Genomic DNA, 20,225 nt, shown 5'->3' with positions numbered 1-20,225 from the left:
AAAAAACAAGAAAAAATGGGCCTTTCTAGAATTTTAAATAGGCAAAATAGGGTATGATTTACAGTGTGAAGATGTAACTGTGAATTGCGAGTTTTCTCTAGTACTAAATAGCTGTGTCTAGAAATACTCCATATGTAATAAAATTTCAAGTATAACTGCACTGAGAAGTCAATTAAGACCAATGATTCAAAGTATCTAGAGACTTGAGAGGGTGAATCACCATTACAGGAAGCCTAAAGGACACAAATCAACACTTAATATAAGAATGGGTTTATTGCAGAAGCACTATGTTGTTCCACTGTGCTGTGAGCTTGGCAGCATTTCTATTATAAACATCTGATGTTAGGATTTACCACTAGAAAACTATTTGTTTGGAGTTAGTCATAAAATTTACAAGCCTCCTGACACTTGTATTTCACAAGGTCATTTAATTTTTTGTGCACTTTTTCATTAATTACCTTTTTTTTAAAAAAAAAAATCATATGTAGTCAACTGTTAGTTACAGTACTTTTCCAAAAGTTGTTATTCTGTGTTAACAAAAGAAAATTTAATTTTAAAAATTAAGTATGCAACCATATATTGTTCGTTTCTACATTGTTTGTAAAGCAACTGTACTGAGTGTTAGCTCTGAAACTTGGCTAGAAGATTCCCAATCCTTTATCTTTAAATGTGGGTGACTTAGTTAAGTTAAAGCTTCAATTTAAATTGTCTTTGACTGCAACCTAAACAAAATGATCTTTAAAATCAAAATTGTGTTGAATATTTTGGAAGAAGACTAGCTATTTTTTTTTGTCTAGTAAGTTTTCTTTATATTTTACAAAAAGGATACTACCTTGCAGACAGGCTTCCATTTGTATCGTATGCCATGCTAACTGAGTTTTAAGGTTTTTTTAAATATAAGGAAAAAGCTGTTTATTAGGTGCTCCTGTATAATACCCTAGGTATAGCAGCCAATTAAAAAACTGCAAAGGGATTGTGGCAGAGCACTGGCTTTGCCTCAGGGCGTTCTGTGCTTCTAGGCGGTTAGTGTTTGCCTGAGGTTTTCTGTGACCCTCAATGTAGCCTCTCTCCCCTCCTAGAGGCAAGGGTTACAGCTTACTGAGTCACCTTCGTCATCAGCCAGTCAACCCTCTTCTTGGTTAAGAACCCTCTTTAGTTCCTGTCTTTCTTCTCAAGGGAGTGTGTGGGGGGGAAACCCAGGCCTGCCCTCTTCTTTGGGTTCCAGCCCAGGGATCCTAATTGGCAGCAGAAACAGGTAGTTTTCCTATACTACAGGGCTACAGCCCTTCCCTGGGCTACTTCCCCAAATGGCCCCTCCTAGCACCCTCCTTGGTACCTGACCATGCTTGTTCTCCCGGGTCTTTTATTGTGCACCTTCTTTCTCCTAGTCTTCCCACCACATACCTTCCTACTTCCAGTTCCTAGCAGCTGGCCTCTCTGAAGGGGCTTCTTTTTAAACTAGTCCCAGATGGTTCTAATCAGGCTTCAGGTGATCTGATTAGCCTGTTTCCTTTGATTGCTTCTAATCAGTTCTTAATTGGTTCCAGGTGTCTTATGGAGTCTGTCTTAATTGCTTCTAGCACCTTCCTGACTGCTCTGGGGTAGCCCCTGCCTTGGTCACTCAGGAAAAAGAAAACTATTCATTCAGTGTCCAGTGTCTTTTACCAGGTCTGCACCCAACCGATGCAAGTCAAGTGTTAGAACTGACTATTACACAACCATTTATGTAATAATGACCATCTTTAAAAGTGCAGTGTCACTGCAATGCTCTTCTCTCCAATTCATTTAGTTGCAAGAATAGAAATATTTACCATATTCACCAAAGCGAAGGGACTCCCATTGCTGCCATTCCACAATGCTGCTGACTGCACGCACACCAGCATAGATTAGCAGCATCCCTAAGGTTGCATCCAGCAAGAAGTTTATAAGGTACCTGGAAGGAGGGAGAAGTACAGAAGAGAAAAAACGATGAGCATGGGTTTTTCCCTTTGGAGTTAGGGGGCATCATATTGCTGCAACTGACGAAGGGTAAATTTGCTTGCCTCTCTGAAAGGCCAGCATCACTATGAGATTTTAAAAACTTGAAGAGTTACTTATTTGCCTCCGTTTCTTATCCGAGATTTTAAACAGTTTTAGAACTGCTGCACTACTTAGTGTTTGTCCTTCCAGTTAAATGTCAAATGAAGTTCCATGTATTTTTGTGTATAAACTCCAATTTGCATTTTATGCCCTCAAGTTAAACCCAACTTCATCTTCCACTCTCATTTCACTATTTGGAAAGACTTCATTTAAGTGGAGCCTGAGAACAAAATTTTATTTTAAAAACACCTTGTTTCTTATATTGCTTGGAAAACAGCTCAGAGTGAAAAAATCACACTCATTCCAATCATGGAAAATACTGACTCACTGCATGTGGATGTTATAGGAAGGCACAGCTCTTACATATGTGAGATGCTGAAGCTATCAGTTTTTCTACTGAAAAGTAATGCTTGTAGACCCAGCTATGAACAGCCCGGTGCTGAATACAATATATGTATGGTGTAATAACTATAGAATACAAATTTAAAGTAATTCCACCAAACGTTAGACTGGACTGATTTAATTCCACCAAGTCAATTACAGTAACTCCTCACTTAAAATCGTCCCAGTTAAGGTTGTTTCGTTGTTACCTTGCTATAGGGAACGTGCTCCTTTAAAGTTGTGCAATCCTCCCTTCTAATGTCATTTGGCAGCCACCTGTTTTGTCCACTGCTTGCAGGAAGAGCAGCCCCTTGCAGCTAGCTGGTGGAGACTTGGAACCAGGGTGGACCGGCAGCCCCCATATCAGCTCCCTGCTCCCCTAAGCTCATTGTGCAGCAGCTGCCAGCAGGCTAGCAATTGCAGCTGTCCCTCCCCGCACTGCCATGTGCTGCTCCTGCTCTCTGCCTTGGAGCTGCTCCCCAAGCCTCCTCCTTGCTGTGCGAGGGGTGGGGGCTAATATGAAGGTGCCCCCCTCCGCCCTGCTCCTACACCCCACTTACCCCTTCTCCATATAGAGCAGGGTGGGGACACAGACTGAAAGAGACAGAGAAAGCCTGGGGCAGCAGCTGCTGTCTCAACTTCCTGATTCACTTAAAAAGACAATGCATTTAAGAGTGGGTCAGCTTATTTAAAGGGGCAGTGTGCATTTCTCTCTCTCCCCCACACACAAGGTGTGTGTCTGTCTCTGTCTGCTATGCTATCTCCCCTCCCCTCCATTCCTGCTGCCTTGTAGAGGCTACATTAACAACATGTTAACCCTTGAGGGCTCAGCAGAGTGCTAGTTCATCATTTAGCACAGGGGTTCTCAAACTGGGGGTCGGGACCCCTCAGGGGGTCACAAGATTATTACATGGGGGGGTCACGAGCTGTCAGCCTCCACCCCAAACCCTGCTTTGCCTCCAGCATTTATAATGGTTAAATATATTAAAAAGTATTTTTAATTTATGGGGGGAAGGGTTCGCACTCAAAGGTTTGCTATGTGAAAGGGGTCACCAGTACAAAAGTTTGAGAACCACTGATTTAGCAGCAAGGCATTCCCTGGGAAATACCCCACCCTCTTGCACCCTTTAACTTCACCACCTCAACCAAGCTTCACAATCATCATAGCTGTGAACAGTATTAAATTGTTTAAAACGTAGAGAGAGAGAGTGTATTTTTGTTTTGGTCTGGTGAAAAAAAATTTCCCTGGAACCTAACCCCCTTCCCCCCATTTATATTAATTCTTATGGGGAAATTGGATTAGCTTAACATCATTTCACTTAAAGTCGCATTTTTCAGGACCATAACTACAACGCTAAGTGAGGAGTTACTGTACTGTATATAGCCATTCTGAATATTGTAATTGTACGTATCTTCAGAAAAAGACTGTCTAAAACCCCTTCTCTTTTTAATATATATATATACACACTATTTCAACAGTTATATAGTTGCTACTCTCCTGTTAAGTTGTTTTTAAAAAAAACTTTTGGCTGTATGGTATACACCAAAAGCTAAAGCGATTATTATGGAATTTAAGTGAATCATGAGTTATATCTTCACCCAAATGTCACCAAAACATCTTGTAAGTCAATGTATTTCATTTGCTAATCACTCTTGGCTGAACAAGGTAACAGCTCAGGTGCTACCAGTGACATGACATTAAACTGTTCTTTTAAAGGCCACATTGGGTTGAAAATTTTTAACATGAATACTTGAAGCCAGTCAGGTGTCTTGATGGTAACTCTTTGTACTGCTACCTGGGATTCTTGCTTCCATGTGGATGGTGTGCCCAAGTACAAAGGGTGACAACATTGTCTGTTTTACTTGCACATTTGCAGCAGGAAAACTGGTGTCTCAGAGAAAGCTATTGGCACTCTCTAGTGATTGGAAGAAAAGGGCTGTGGTGGTGAAATGGGTATTATTAAAAAGAGGAGATGGGGTGTAAAGCGATAAAATGGTAGTCTCCCAAACTGAGCCTCAACACCAGTTGTGGGATTCAGAAGAGGCTCAGCAAGAGTATAAAAAGAAACCAAAACTTCTGTTGACATGCCATGTTGTGCCCAAGTCTTAGACACACAGCTTTTTGTGCAGAATTGGTATTTCCATAATCATTTTTTAAAAATGTTAACACAAGTCTGCTTCAAAATAATGATTAAGAGGACCATATAATCAATTTTTAAGTGTTTAGGAAAGGAACCAACAAGCAACACAAGTATCCCTAACACAAACCATTTTATTCCAGACCACAAGAGGTCACTGCAGTCTGAAGAGTGAGAAAATATCAAGTAGGCTATATTATAGTGCAGTTGCTTGCTCCTTTCTAATTGTTTAGATTACAGTCCTCCTTATCTTAAGGTATTTAAAACCTGCTCATAAGGTTTGTTCAGAGTTTTTAATCTGCAGCTCCCTGAATTCTGAGTACAAGTTTCTTGATGCCTTTTTGCACTCCCAAAAGGTAAAAATGACTCATTTTAGGTGGACAGCCTAATGTGACAAGGTTCTGGCTCTGCCTCTTGCATTCCCACAAGATTAGGAGCTACAACTACACTGAAGTTTATTTCATGATACTAGTCTATTTAGAAGACTTTTTAAAACTAAACCCCTGTGTAATTATTTGATAAAAATACAATGGCCTTCCAATAATAATGTCTTGATTTGCTGTAGAGCCATCATTTCAAATCAACTGAGAACAGCCCACTGAACATGAGCTCAGAAGCTTCTAAGCAAGCAGTGTCCTTTGGGGCAATGTGTGGAACCAACCCTCTAGCTGGGATCCAAGAGTGTAAAATGCAGGTCCAAAATTATATGCTGTTAAAAGTGGTTTTACAGCACCCATTACTGGAAGAGTTTAGCATGTAAGCTGTCAGGCAGGAGCCCCTTTCAAGAAAGACCCGAAACTATCCTCCATTTGCTTCTGTAGCTGCTAGTAAAGACTCAGGAGCTCAAAATCGACTCAAAGACATAAATCTTCAGAGTTGACATAATGGAATTAAGTGCTTACATACATAGTCACAATGCTCAGAGCATCAGATTGCAAAATTAATATTTTCTGTATTAGCCTCCTACATGCTGAGCAACATTTTTCAGCATTAACAGTGAAAGTAATACTGCATTAGCAAACAAGCATTTTAGAAAACAGACAGGAAAGCCATTATAAAATATGCTCGGACACCACTCTGACTTAATATTCATGCCTGACTAGATTAATGTAAGATTTTTGGAGTGTCTATGCATGATACTTATTGGAATCATAGTAGATTTTCTTAGCTCTCTAGGATTCCCTACCTCCCTGTCCCCGGTCAACAGCCTTGTGTTACAATCTTTCCTTCTGTTAGGATGTGTTTTTTAATGATTAAGGTTAAGATTTTGTCACGGTTATTTTTAGTAAAAGTCACAGACAGGTCGTGGGCAATAAACAAGAATTAATAGAAGCCCACAACCTGTCCCTGAGGTTTGTTAAAGTCACCGAATCCATGACCTCCATGACTAAATTGTATCCTTATTAATGATGCAAGAGAGGAGGGGAGTGTTTGGGGGGGAGGGGGGATGCTTCCTTGGAGATACAAGGTGCTTTCTCCCCTCAATCCAAGGTGTCAGGACACTCAGTTGCCTCTCAATGATTCCTAGTTCATACTGACAAGGAAGTGATACCAGAATTCTGATCCTCCATTAGTTATTTTTAAAAGCCCCTCATTTAGCCTCAAAATAGTTTCTCAGATTCTTTTTCCAATCATCAACCCCCAATCAAATTGTCAATGAATCTCAGAAAAGACTTTTCCCTAAAGGGTAGTTTACTCAAATTCACAGCACTCACAGTGAACAAGGGTCCTCTTCAGTTAGGTCTGATAAATACACATTTGCAAAGTGTATGAACAACATCCCTATGGCTTGTTTGGACGTATCTAAAAACCTGTATAAAATAGAAAGGATTGGATTTTGAAAAGTACTTACATTAAACAATCAAAATATAGTAGAACCTTGCTAATTCATACTAATAAGTCAGAACCCAGTACTAATTATGGAATTTTTCAAATTATCGAGTCATGACATTCATTTCTGACAAAGTGCAGTTTTAAATTTTGTACTTTCTAATGTACTTGTTCTGAATAATCCAGTTCTTTATAACATGAAACTTCACTATCACCGCCTTCTGTTATAATTTAAGCAGTGGGGAGAGGCTGCTAGTATTTTGTGTGGATTACAGAATAGTATTACAGTAACATTAAAGAGTTTAATAGCATTTTATAAACAAATATAGCACATAGTCTTGCTAGAAAGATTTCTATCTTTTATTTATGCATTTATAGCAGGTTTGTGGCAGAAAGAGGAATACAATTCAGATCACCTGGCCATTAGTTCTGCACTTTAACAGCTGGATAATGATCCCTTCATCTAAAGTCTAGTTTATTAAAAAAGCTGATGTTGATATTTTAGCCTGGAAGTAAATGGCAACACTGAATGTCAATTAATTTACAATATCTTCCATTGTTGTATGCAGTGTTGTTGTAGCCATGTTGATCCCAGGATATTAGAGAGCCAAGACAGATGAGATAATATCTTTTATTGAACCAACTTCTGATGAGAGTGCCAACCTTTCGAGTTTACACAGAGCTCTTCCTCCTGAAAAGGTAACTTGAAGAACAAGGAATTTCTTTTGCTCACTATTTCATTCAGCAGCAGTTCTTGCCCCCTATTATTTTAAATAAAATGTAATCCAACGGAAGCTTTGCAACGAAGACAGTGTTTGTTTCTATATAGTACTTGTACAGGATGCTTGTGTTGCTGTTACTTTCTCATCCCCCTCTAGCAAGGAGTCAGCAGCACAGGCAGGAGCGCAAAATAAAAACATGCTCAACTGCCTTCTAATACTTGCACTTTCCTCCCATCCCCACCCCACCACCTCCAAATAAAGCAAACAGACTGGCCATTAATAGTGAGACACAAGGTGGGTAAAATAATATCTTTTATTGGACCAACTTCTTTTGGTGATAGATAAGCTTTCAAGCTTACACAGAGCTCTTCTTCCTCGAAAGCTTGTCTCTTCCACCAACAGAAGTTGGTTGAATAAAAGATAATTACCTCATCCACCTTGTCTCAATTAAATTACAATGTAAGTTATACATCAAATATTACTGCCAAGTAGCAAACTAATTTAGAAAAAAGATCCCTTGCCATTATGGCAAGTTTTAAAAATACGAGTCTTTTACACTAGGTGCAGACTCTGTGAGTCCAGATCAAGAACATTCTCTTTTCTTCTGCACAAAATTAGAGGGGCCAGTACACATTTTATTCATATCACTAAGTCTGGGAAACATCTATCAAAACAGTGCATCTGGATGAGCTCTGTTCTCTACTTTTGTTACTTAATATTTTTCTCCTTCTCTTTCATTTTTATTGTTTCCTTTATTGGCTTTTTTGCATTAATTCAAAAAATTCTCCTTTTTACAGACCAACACAGTGTTCTTGCTCTGTATTCTTGTCCCCTAGCTCTATTCTCTCATCTTCAGCACCAGATGCAGGGAGCTGAGCGTGGGAAATGAGAAAACAGCAAGTTACGTACCTCATCAGCACCAACAAGTACCACACACATCAGCCTGGAAGTTTAGGAAGCAGACGTTGTGTTTTAAAAACAGAAAACTACTTGTTATGGGGCATCTACTAGGAATTTCAGCTCCAGATTAATTTCTAATGTGTGGGAGGCAAAGAGTTTTAGTTTTTCAATGACTTAAAATTTAGGACTGGTCACTGGAAGCAACAATTTTAAATGCTGAAGCTCATTGCAATTCCGAATTACTAGAACAATGGCACCTGATACACATCAGCCTCAGCTGATACCAAACATTAAGGGAGATCAAGCTTACTTCATTATGAGATAGAAACATCAGAAGATCCAATGAACACTAGGTTAATCAGGTCTCAAAGCCATAGTTTTCAGCCAGTAAGGCATAAACAGACTAACTGCCACTTTTTTGCCGCTTCCTATCTTTTGTATGATCTTGGCAAGCAGCAGAACAGGTGGGAAGTCATATAGGAAAGATGTTGTCAAGCTTCGTGAGAGGTCACTCACCATCTCACATGGTGCACAAAGACTGTGCCTGTGGGTACATTCACACTGCAATGAAGATATGAGATTGCAGCTTGTACAGGCCCACCCGAGATTGATGTATCTAGATCAAAGCTAAGGGGCATAGCTGCTTGGATATATACCCAGTCCTTGTACTCAGGAGGCTAGCCCCTGCTGCTGTCCCTGCTTCCGCCCCTGCTTCCATGGCTACACTGCTATTGTTGTTCAAGCTAGCTTTGATCTAGCTAGACTGAAGCTAGCTCAGGATGGAATCACACCTCCCAGCTGCAGAGAAGACATACTGTGCATCTCTTTTGGCCTCTCCAATCCAGCCTAGCTTCTTTCGTGTCCAGACTGGGCTGTGGGGGAACTGTATTCTCCCCGCAGAACTGGCCAAGCTCCCCAATGAGACACTTGACTGGAGGGAGAGGGGTGAAGCAGGAGGCCAAGATCTTTCCTGTTGCCAATGGTTTTCCCTAAGCCTAACTTATCTTCCGATGCCTGCAAGGACAACAGCTGATGCAAATGCCTCCCAAGAAGCAGCAGCAGCACTAACAGGACAGTCTTCCCAAAGGCAAATGCAACCCCAAGACACTGCTGGAAACTAGATGGTCAAGTTATTGAGCCAAAATATTATTCAGAAATTTTAAATACAAAGTTGAAAGTTCTCTCAGAAAAGCTCTGCAGCAGAGAGATCTGGCTGGGACACTTGTCACTGTGGAGACAGATAAAACTGAAGGGAGCTTCAATGGACACGACATTCCCCTGCTGCCACTGAATGACAGATCTGGTTCTGTCCCCAAGCTGTAAGCAGGCTGAAGGAGCATATTCATGTATATGGTGACCTTTGCACAATGAAGACTGATAGATAAGGAGGGGAAATTAAATATAAGGAATGCACTACATTTTCAGAAGGGAAGTCACGATCCTTTGGATGCAGGTTCCAGCAGGTATAAGTTACTTACAAGTCAAACTATTCTCATGCTGCTTGATGGAGAGGACCAGACTGGCTTCTTTCAACCATAACTCATATGAAGTTTGCTTTAAGTCAGTATTCCATAGGCAACCAAATAATGAGTTCAAACTCTACAAAACCGTTCTCTAGGATCATATGATGAAACAAATAGCATATAAAATAGAGAATTTATTACCAACTTAAACACCTGAATAGCTGCATGTTGATCATTGGATCAGACACTGAAGTTACACAAGATAATATTAACATCTTCAAAGTAAATTTCATGCTCACACAAGAGCTGAGAATTCCAGTTACGTGTAATGCAGCTAGAAAATTTACTCTTAAACAGGAGCAAGGAATTTACTTTCAATCAGTGTCAACTTCTTTCATGAAGATCAGCTAGTGTCCCTAAATTGGCCAATCTTGGTGCTCATTTTAGATAGTTTTGTCTGGCATATGCTAAAAATTAAACTACACTAGGTAGTATATGTATTCAGAATGGTTGGGCCACATTTTTAAGCTTGGGTGCCAAACAATATCTGGGACCTAATTTTTAAAGGTGTAACCTTAGCTGTTCTCAAACAGCAGTTGTTTCTGCTCAGTACCACTGAAAAGCCAGGTCCAGATACTTATTTAGATAAGACGGTTACTCACCGTAGTAACTGTTGTTCTTCGAGATGTGTTGCTCCTATCCATTCCAGTTAGGTGTGCGCGCTGCGCGTGCACGGCTCTTCGGAAGATTTTTACCCTAGCAACTCCGGCGGGCCGGCTGGGCGCCCCCTGGAGTGGCGCCACTATAGCGCAGGATATATACCCCAGCCGGCCCGTCCGCTCCTCAGTTCCTTCTTGCCGGCTACTCCGACAGTGGGGAAGGAGGGCGGGTCTGGAATGGATAGGAGCAACACATCTCGAAGAACAACAGTTACTACGGTGAGTAACCGTCTTTTCTTCTTCGAGTGATTGCTCCTATGCATTCCAGTTAGGTGATTCCCAAGCCTTACGTAGGCGGTGGGGTCGGAGTTAGATGTTGCAGAACGCAACCGCTAAGCCAGAGGCTGCAACAGCTCTGGACTCCCGGACCAATGAGGCAAAGGTGTGGACCGAGGACCAGGTAGGTGTACAACACATCCCCCGAAAGGGAATGCGAGCCAGGAAGGCAGCTGAGAAGCATGAGCCCTGGCGGAATGTGCAGCAAGGTGGCTCTATGGCACATGGGCCGAAACAGAAGAGGTGCAGATGCACAACGTCATTGAAGATGAAATCCTCTAGGAGGAGACAGGTATGCCCTTCGTCCGGTATGCCGGTACGATGAAGGTTGTGGGGGCGTTACGAGAGGGCTCTGTCCGCTAGATATAGATTGCGGACGCCCTGCAGATGTCGAAGGAGGGCAACCGTTGCTCTCCTTGCACAGAGAGTGGCTTCGGAAATAAGACCGGAAGGAAGATATCCTGGTGGATATAAAAGGCCGACACCTCCTTGGGGAGGCAGGTCGGACGTGGTAATAACTGCCCTTGTCCTTGAGGAACACAGTATCCCTTGGGCCTATTGTGAGAGTCTGAAGCTCGGAGACTCGTGTGGCCGCAGGAAAGACTACAGGAAACTGCCTTGCAGGACAGGTATATCAATGAGCATGTTGACATTGGCTCGAATAGGGCAGTCATAAAACTGGGTAGAACCAGATTGAAGAGCCAGGTTTATGGCGAGGCCCCACGGGGGGGGGGGGGGTGTGTGTGTATAAACGCTCCAAGCCCTGAGGAACCAGATGGAACGGAGCGGGATCTCGGCGGGAGAAACATTGCGCGTTTCGGAGCAGCATGAGAAACGCTTCCACTCGGCCAGATACTTTAATCGAATGGACGAATTTTCTAGCACCCCGGAGAATCCCGTAGAACCGAGGCCGAACAACGTAACTCGGATCGGTTTAGCCACGCAGGAGTCCTGCTGTGAGGTGCAGGGATTACAAGACCGGGTGGTGAAGGTTGTCGTGATTCCGCGTCATGGGGTCTGTGCCAAGAGGGTTGCTACCGACAGGTGTAGCAACATGGTGTGCCAGTGCTGTCCAGGTTACACTGGAGCGAACCCGATCAGGGGCGCTCTGTCCCTGCGGAGTTTGAGCAGGACCTTGTGAACCAGCGGGGACAGTGGACAGCGTACGGCAGATGGCTGATCCATGGCCTCAGGAAAAACCTCCAAGACCGAGCCTGGGGAGAGGCCTTGGAACGAGGAGAATTTCTCTCCCTCTTTCCGTTCTCACGAAAGCGAGGAGGGCTATGCGGGGGAAGACCCACTTCTGGAAAACGGAATAGATAAAGACGGGAGGAAACCACCACTTGTGAGACAGGAAGGATCTGCTGAGACGATCCGCCAGCTGAATCGCCTGGTACACAAGGCAGACTGCTCTCAGCTCTCGGACATTGATGTGTAAGGCCAGCTCTTGCGCTGACCGAAGGCCGTGAGTGCGAAACTACACCAGGTGCGCACCCAGCCGAGAGATGGGCTGTCTGTCACGAGGGACCCCGAGGGGTGAGTGAAACAGCATCCCTGGATACACCGGGGAGGACGCCGACTCCCGGTCGAGGGAGCCTAGGCTGCTCGGTGGAAACGAGAAGACCACGAGTATGCCATCTCTGCCCGGGTGGCACCCCCAGGTGAGCCACGATTGAAGTGAACAGAGGCAAAGCCTGGTATGTTTAGTTGCAAACGTGTAGACAGCCATGTGACTCAGGAAACCGAGGCAAGAGCGAGCCCAAGTTGGCGGGAAGGTCCGTAGACCTTGTACAATTGTTACCCTCGCCTGAAACCAAGGCTGAGGAAAGCAGGCTCTGGCGAGTCTGGAGTCCAGGACGGCCCCAATGAATTCCCTTCCCTATATGGGAATCAGAGTGGATTTTACTATTGATCATCAGGCCTAGACACAGGAAAAGGTTCGTGTCGATGCCCACATGACTGGTACTTTGGGCCCGGGGGTTCTTCGAATGAGCCACTCGTCTAGACACGGAGAACGTGTATCAGACGGTGGCGAAGAAAGGCGGCGATTACAGCCATGCACCTTGAATACCGCTGGGCTGTATAGAGGCCAACCGGGAGGGCCATATACTGGGAATAACGATGGTAGGCCCCAAACCGAGGGTACCTTCTGTGTGGAAGAGAAATGGCAACGTGAAAACACGCGCCCTTCATATCGAGGGCGGCGTACCAGTCTCCGGGATCCCAGGATGGGATGACGGTCGCCCTGGGTACCATGCGGAACTCATCTGCATCGTGACTTGTTGAGTTCCTGCAGGCCTAGGATAGGTCTGAGACCTCCCTTCGCTTAGGGGAATAGGTTTCGCCCTTAGGTACCTCCTGTATAGCTCCGATGAGGAGGAGCGTCCGCACCTCTTGCCAGAGGAATCGCTCGTGAGAGGGGTCCTTAGGAGGGGCGAGGATGGGTAGGCTTTTGCCCCATTGGTGGTCAGAAGGACCCTAATTCTGGCTCCTTTGGGGTGCGGATTGATGGCCACGACCGTGTAAGCCACGCCCGCTGGCCATGTCCTGACCTTGTAAAGGCGCAGGGTAAGAGCGGAGGTTGGGGACGGAAGCGTCGGCGCTGAATTACCGGCGTGTGCATGCCGAGAGAGAGAGAGAGCAAAGTGACCCTGCTGCCCTTTAGGTTCTGCAGCCTAGGGCCAGTGTTGTCAGAGAACAGGCCTGTGCCACTGAAGGGCAAGATCTGTATAGCGTGCCGCAGCTGCGAGGGAAGGCTCGATAACTGGAGTCCTGAAACGCGCCGCGTGGCAACACCCGAGGCCAGAGTCATGGCAGCGGAGTCAGCCGCGTCCAACGAGGCCTGGAGGGAAGCTCTCTCCAGCTCCGTCCTTTGCTGCAGGAGGGCATCGAACTCTTGACGGGAGTTCCGAAGAACCGACTCTGTAAATTTGCCCACCGCCACCCACAGGAGCGGATAAGCAGGGCTTGCTGGTTCACTACACGAAGTTGCAGGGCCCCCTCCGGGTACATCTTATGGCCCAGTAAGACCACACGCCCAGCCTCTTTGGATTTAGGGGCTGGTCGCATTTCGATTAGAGGAGGGCCGGAGGGGTATGTTCCTGCCCCCGCCTCATCTGGGGAGGAGGAAGAAGAAAGGCCCGGGACAAGCGGGTCCTGTGTGGGCTCGAGCTCCTGGACGACCTCCTGATCCGGTGGGATCTGGGAGCCCGGTGCCGAACCGGGGGTTGCTCTGTACCGGTCGGACGGGGACGACTAATTGTCACCTCTGGCACCCAGAGCTCCGAGGGAACGGAGCGAGATGGGATCACTGGTACGCCTCTGGCGTGGTAGTACACCATTGATAGGTCTCCTCGAAGACTCTGGAGGGCACATCGGAAAACAGAGTGCTATGCATATGAAGTGTCCGCACGGGACGACACTGATGCGTGGCTGGATGGCCCTGGAGGAGCTGAAAGCTCTTGGTAGAGTCTCCGTCTGTAACTGACGTCGCTCGATGCGGCACCGGGGATCGGTACCGATAGACAGACCGGTACCGAGAACGGGACCTGCCACCGAAGCTGTGCCGGGCGGTCGACCGAGGGCGGTGCCTGAGGCTTGATCGGAGCTGAGTGTCCCGGACCGGCGAACGGGATGCTGACCGGTGCCGCGAGCACTACTGGTACCAACAGGGAGAACGGCGCCGAGACCTAGATCGGTGACGGGACCGAGAACATCTGCGGAACCGCGACCCTGAACGGTGCCGCTGTGCGGTGCCGAGGTAGGGTGGTCTGATCAAGGCAGGCTTGCCCATCGACTATGTAACCCCCACCGGCGGTGCCGGGGGTTGAGGCAGCGTAGATGCTGTCGTTGCAATCAGCCCCCTCGCCGTGGACACTGTCTCCGGCGTGGAGGGAATAGTGAGCTCGACCATAGCTGGCACCCCGGATGCAGCTTCATAGTGAGCTCGACCACGGTCCATACCGGGGAGTGTTCCAGCACCAGACTCGACGGCTTTTGCCTGGCCGGAGTTAATGGTGCGGGCATTGTCGGTGCCACGGTAGACATCGGTGCCGGGCGATCCGACGGAGCATAGCGCTCGGCTGCGGAGCAGGCGGCTCGGACGCAGCTTCAGGGCGAGCTCGACCACGGTCCGTACCGGGGAGCTTTCCGGCACCGGACTCGACGGCTCTTGCCTGGCCGGAGTTAATGGTGCGGACATTGACGGTGCCGCGGCAGACATCGGTGCCGGGCGGTCCCACTGAACATAGCGCTCGGCTGCGGAGCAGGCGGCTCGGACGCAGCTTCCTAGCGAGCTCGACCACGGTCTGTACCGGGGAGCTTACCAGCACCGGACTCGACGGCTCTTGCCTGGCTGGAGCTAACGGTGTGGATACTGTCGGTGCCGTGGCAGACATCGGTGCCGGGCGATCCGACTGAACATCGCGCTCGACTGCGGAGCAGGCGACTCGGACGCAGCTTCCGGGTGAGCTCGACCACGGTGCGTACCGGGGAGCTTTCCAGCACCTGACTCGACGGCTCTTGCCTGGCCGGAGTTAATGGTGCGGATATTGTCTGTGCCGCGGCCGACATCGGTTCCGGGCGATCCGACGGAGCACAGCGCTCGGCTGCGGAGCAGGCGGCTCGGACGCACCTTCATAGCGAGCTCGACCACGGTCCATACCGGGGAGCTTTCCAGCACCGGACTCGACGGCTCTTGCCTGGCCGGAGTGAAAGGTGCGGATATTGTCGGTGCCACGGCAGACATCGGTGCCGGGCGATCCGACGGAGCATAGCGCTCGGCTGCGGAGCAGGCGGCTCGGACGCAGCTTCAGAGTGAGCTCGACCACGGTCCGTACCGGGGAGCTTTCCAGCACCGGACTCGACGGCTCTTGCCTGGCCGGAGTGAAAGGTGCGGATATTGTCAGTGCCGCGGCAGACATCGGTGCCGGGCGATCCGACTGAGCATAGTGCTTGGCTGCGGAGCAGGCGGCTCGGACGCAGCTTCCGGGCGAGCTCGACCACGGTGCGTACCGGGGAGCTTTCCAGCACCGGACTCGACGGCTCTTGCCTGGCCGGAGTAACTCTTCATCCTCCAGGAGAGTGATCCATGCCGAGGGTACATCGGAGCCAGCGACGGACATGCCAGGAGGCCTTGGCGGCACCGGCGGTCCGGTGCCGAGGGAGCGCGCCGTGAAAACTAACTAGCGCTCGGCGCCGAGAGCGGAGGAGCAAGAGCTGCCTCCCTCAGGAGCTGTTTAAAACGAAAGCCCCGCTCCCCTTTGTTCACTGATTAAGGGCCTCACAAATGCGGCACTTATCTGTGAGGTAAGATCCCTCGAGGCACTTAGGAGAAGATCTCTTGTCGGAAGCGGCTTGTGGCCGGCCGAGCATTAGAAAACCCTGTGGACCGGGCATCGGACCCGGCCCCGGGTGAGGGGAAGGGGATAAACCCCGACCCCTGCAAAATAAATACACCATACTATTCTACAAACAAACAGAGTTAACTACAACTATAAACAGAACGAGAGAAAACTACGAGTAGCTAGGGAAGTGGAGGTCAGCTGAGCTGTGCTCCACTGTTCCAACGGCCGTCACGGGCGGAAAGAAGGAACTGAGGAGCGGACGGGCCGGCTGGGGTATATATCCTGCGCTATAGTGGCGCCACTCCAGGGGGCGCCCAGCCGGCCCGCCGGAGTTGCTAGGGTAAAAATCTTCCGAAGAGCCGTGCACGCGCGGCGCGCACACCTAACTGGAATGCATAGGAGCAATCACTCGAAGAAGAATTCAATTTACAAAAAGGTACCTTTAAAATAGCAGTTCTATTTCGGTGCCTTTTGGCACCCAAGTTTGAAAATTTGTCCTGTAATTTTAGATCCCATTTACTTTTGAATGACTTAGTATTTTTCCTGATATTTTTGTTGTTCAATTTCAGTTTAAAGTCTTTTCTTTAAGAAATATGAGACATTTCAATAAATGAAAAAACAGATGACAGAGGCAAGACATTTTGGGGGTAATCTGAATAGTGTTTATATGAACCCGCACATCACAGAGAAGAAATAGTAGAAGAAGCAATAGTGGATGGGAACCTGGGAGGCAGTGACCATGAGATGGTCGAGTTCAGGATCCTGACACAAGGAAGAAAGGAGAGCAGTAGAACAGAGACCCTGGACTTCAGAAAAGCAGACTTCGACTCCCTCAGGGAACTGATGGGCAAGGTCCCCTGGGAGAATAACATGACGGGGAAAGGAGTCGAGGAAAGCTGGCTGTATTTTAAAGAATCCTTATTGAGGTTGCAGGAACAAACCATCCCGATGTGTAGGAAGAAAAATAAATATGGCAGGCGACCAGCTTGGCTTAACAGTGAAATCCTTGCTCGTCTTAAACACAAAAAAAACAGCTTACAAGAAGTGGAAGATTGGACAAATAACCAGGGAGGTGTATAAAAGTATAGTTCAGGCATGCAGGAGTGAAATTAGGAAGGCCAAATCACACTTGGAGTTGCAGCTACCTGGAGATGTTAGGAGTAACAAGAAGGGTTTTTTCAGGTATGTTAGCAACAAGAAGAAAGTCAAGGAAAGTGTGGGCCCCTTGCTGAATGAGGGAGGGAACCTAGTGACAGAGGATGTGGAGAAAGCTAGTGTACTCAATGCTTTTTTTGCCTCTGTCTTCACAGACAAGGTCAGCTCCTAGACAGCTGCACTCTGCAGCACGGTATGGGAAGGAGACGACCAGCTCTCTGTGGAGAAAGAAGTAGTTCGGGACTATTTAGAAAAGCTGGATGAGCACAAGTCCATGGGGCCGGATGCGCTGCATCTGAGGGTGCTAAAGGAGTTGGCCGATGAGATTGCAGAGCCATTGGCCATTATCTTTGAAAAATCATGGCGATCGGGGGAGGTCCCGGATGACTGGAAAAAAGCTAATGTAGTGCCCATCTTTAAAAAAGGGAAGAAGGAAGATCCAGGGAACTACAGGTCAGTCAGTCTCACCTCAGTCCCTGGAAAAATCATGGAACGGGTCCTCAAGGAATCAATTCTGAACCACTTACAGGAGGGGAAAGTGATTAGGAACAGTCAGCATGGATTCACCAAGGGCAAATCATGCCTGACTAACCTGATTGCCTTCTATGATGAGATAACCGGCTCTGTGGATGAGGGGAAAGCAGTGGATGTGCTATTTCTGGACTTTAGCAAAGCTTTTGATACAGTCTCCCACAGTATTCTTGCCAGCAAGTTAAAGAAGTATGGGCTGGATGAATGGACGGTAAGGTGGATAGAAAACTGGCTAGATGTCGGGCTCAGCGAGTAGTGATCAATGGTTCAATGTCTAGTTGGCAGTCGGTATCAAGTGGAGTGCCCCAAGGGTCGGTGCTGGGGCCGGTTTTGTTCAATATCTTCATTAACGATCTGGAGGATGGTGTGGACTGCACCCTTAGCAAGTTTGCAGATGACACTAAACTGGGAGGAGTGCTTGATACGCTGGAGGGTAAGGATAGGACAGAGGGACCTAGACAAATTAGAGGATTGGGCCAAAAGAAATATGATGAGGTTCAACAAGGACAAGTGCAGAGTCCTGCACTTAGGACAGAAGAATCCCATGCACTGCTAGGCACCGAATGGCTGGGCAGCAGTTCTGCAGAAAAGGTCCCAGGGGTTACGGTGAACGAAAAGCTGAATATGAGTCAACAGTGTGCCCTTGTTGCCAAGAAGGCTAATGGCATTTTGGGTTGTATAAGTAGGGGCATTTCCAGCAGATCGAGGGATGTGATCATTCCCCTCTATTCAGCACTGGTGAGGCCTCATTTGGAGTACTGTGTCCAGTTTTGGGCCCCACACTACAAGAAGGATGTGGATTAATTGGAGCGAGTCCAGTGGAGGGCAACAAAAATGATTAGGGGGCTGGAGCACATGACTTATGAGGAGAGGCTGAGGGAACTGGGACTGTTTAGCCTGCAGAAGAGAAGAATGAGGGGGGATTTGATAGCTGCTTTCAACTACCTGAAAGGGGGTTCCAAAGAGGATGGATCTAGACTGTTCTCAGTGGTAGAAGATGACAGAACAAGGAGTAATGGTCTCAAGTTGCAGAGGGGGAGGTTTAGGTTGGACATTAGGAAAAACTTTTTCACTAGTAGGGTGGTGAAGAACTGGAATGGGTTACCTAGGGAGGTGGTGGAATCTCCTTCCTTAGAGGTTTTTAAGGTCAGGCTTGACAAAGCCCTGGCTGGGATGATTTAGTTGGGTTTGGTCCTGCTTTGAGCAGGGGGTTGGACTAGATGACCTCCTGAGGTCCCTTCCAACCCTGAGATTCTATGATTAGCTAAGATTCCAAGTTTACTAATCTTTGACAAGAAATTCTGCTTTTCAACATTACGGGCCAAATTCTGCCTTCAATTAAATACATGGATCCCAAAGCCTCAGGAGGGATCTTCACAGGCAAATTTTAGGGAAGATTTAGTTCAGTGTACAGAAAAGGTAGTAAAACAGCTGCTTTAAAAAGGATTCCTCAAGCTTTCACAGAATTTTTTTTTGAATCTTTAGCATTTAGAGTAAGGTTTCTAAAGGTGTATGTAGTAAGACAGAATGAACAGGAAAAATGTACAGTAAAATAATGACTGTTCATTTCTCATGTATTCCCTTGAGTCTAACTATTAAAGTGCTTTCACATATTATACATTACATGCAAGTGATTATTCTTTCATTTTCCATGAGATGAACATCTAGGATATAAAAAACATTCTAGGAACTATTAATAATTAAAGACTTACCATATCCTCCAAGGACGTCTTTCATGCTTTGGTTCTCTGAAGCGTTTTACTGAAAGAAAATTAAAGACAATCAGTGATTCCCAATGTAACAAAAATATAAAAATTAAGAAGTAGATCAGCATATGAAGGTGTAATATTCAATACTATAAATTAAGTTCTTTATTTGGAAACATGCTTCAACATATCAAACTCTTAGGGACGGCCACGTAAAGAGCAATTGGTTCACAGAGGAAAGGTACATCAATGGCTATTATCCAAAATGGTCAGGTATGCAACCTCATGGACTGCGTGGCCTAAACATTTGACTGCCAGAATCTGGGATTGGACAACAGGGAATGGATCACTCAATAATTGCCCTGTTCTGTTTATTCCCTTTGAAGCATCTGGAACAGTCCACTGTAAAACGACAGGATATGAGCTAGAAAGACCATTGCTCTGACCCAGAATGGCTATTCTTATGTTCTAAGCAACTGACTTCTTTTTTCAGTTGAAAAGTTTTCTCTATTTTGATAATCAACTATTATAGATTTTTGTTTATTATGTGCAATTACTTATTTTCATCCTCCTGGTGTCCTTAGCTGTTATGGTCATTCATCCAGCAAATAATAATCCTGGAATGGCTGGTTCAGGAAAATGCAAAACTTAATGCAGTTGATTTCTTCTGCCCCTTGCTACTTTGAAATAATAAGTAAATGTATGCAGTATAAAGCATAGCTGTGCAGAACAAAGTATTTAGACTGACAAGACTAGAAACTGAAAATATAAGAATTAGTATAATTTACAAGGCAAAGGCTGTCTACTCCTTGCTTGACGAAGTGTACTACTTTTATGGCTGGATAGTTTTGATGATCTTTGTGTAGCTTGTGTTACTCAAAATTGAAGCAAAAAGCAAAATGTACTTTCACATCAGACAAGTCCAACACAGAGAGCATTTAGTGCCATTTACTGCCTACTTACAAAAAGTCAAGTATTGT

General features: G+C 46.3%; 1 protein-coding gene across 2 annotated transcripts in view; it reads right to left on the bottom strand.

Moving 5' to 3' along the window:
• LOC123374072 (store-operated calcium entry regulator STIMATE-like) overlaps positions 1 to 20,225 on the bottom strand; it is a 92,974-nt gene that overhangs the window by 21,960 nt on the left and 50,789 nt on the right. Inside the window, exons 2-4 of one of the 2 annotated variants that reach the window (XM_045023519.1) lie at positions 19,252 to 19,300; positions 6,314 to 6,409; positions 1,812 to 1,933 (exon numbers count right to left, since the gene is read on the bottom strand). In XM_045023519.1, coding sequence (XP_044879454.1) covers positions 1,812 to 1,933; positions 6,314 to 6,409; positions 19,252 to 19,300 — 267 coding nt within the window. The remainder of the gene's footprint in view (positions 1 to 1,811; positions 1,934 to 6,313; positions 6,410 to 19,251; positions 19,301 to 20,225) is intronic. The other variant, XM_045023520.1, reaches the window with a different exon arrangement.

Source organism: Mauremys mutica, chromosome 7 (genome assembly GCF_020497125.1).
Source record: "Mauremys mutica isolate MM-2020 ecotype Southern chromosome 7, ASM2049712v1, whole genome shotgun sequence".
Lineage (NCBI taxonomy): Eukaryota > Metazoa > Chordata > Testudines > Geoemydidae > Mauremys > Mauremys mutica.
Note: the sequence above shows the minus strand (reverse complement) of the source record. Positions and strands in the feature narration are given on the sequence as shown.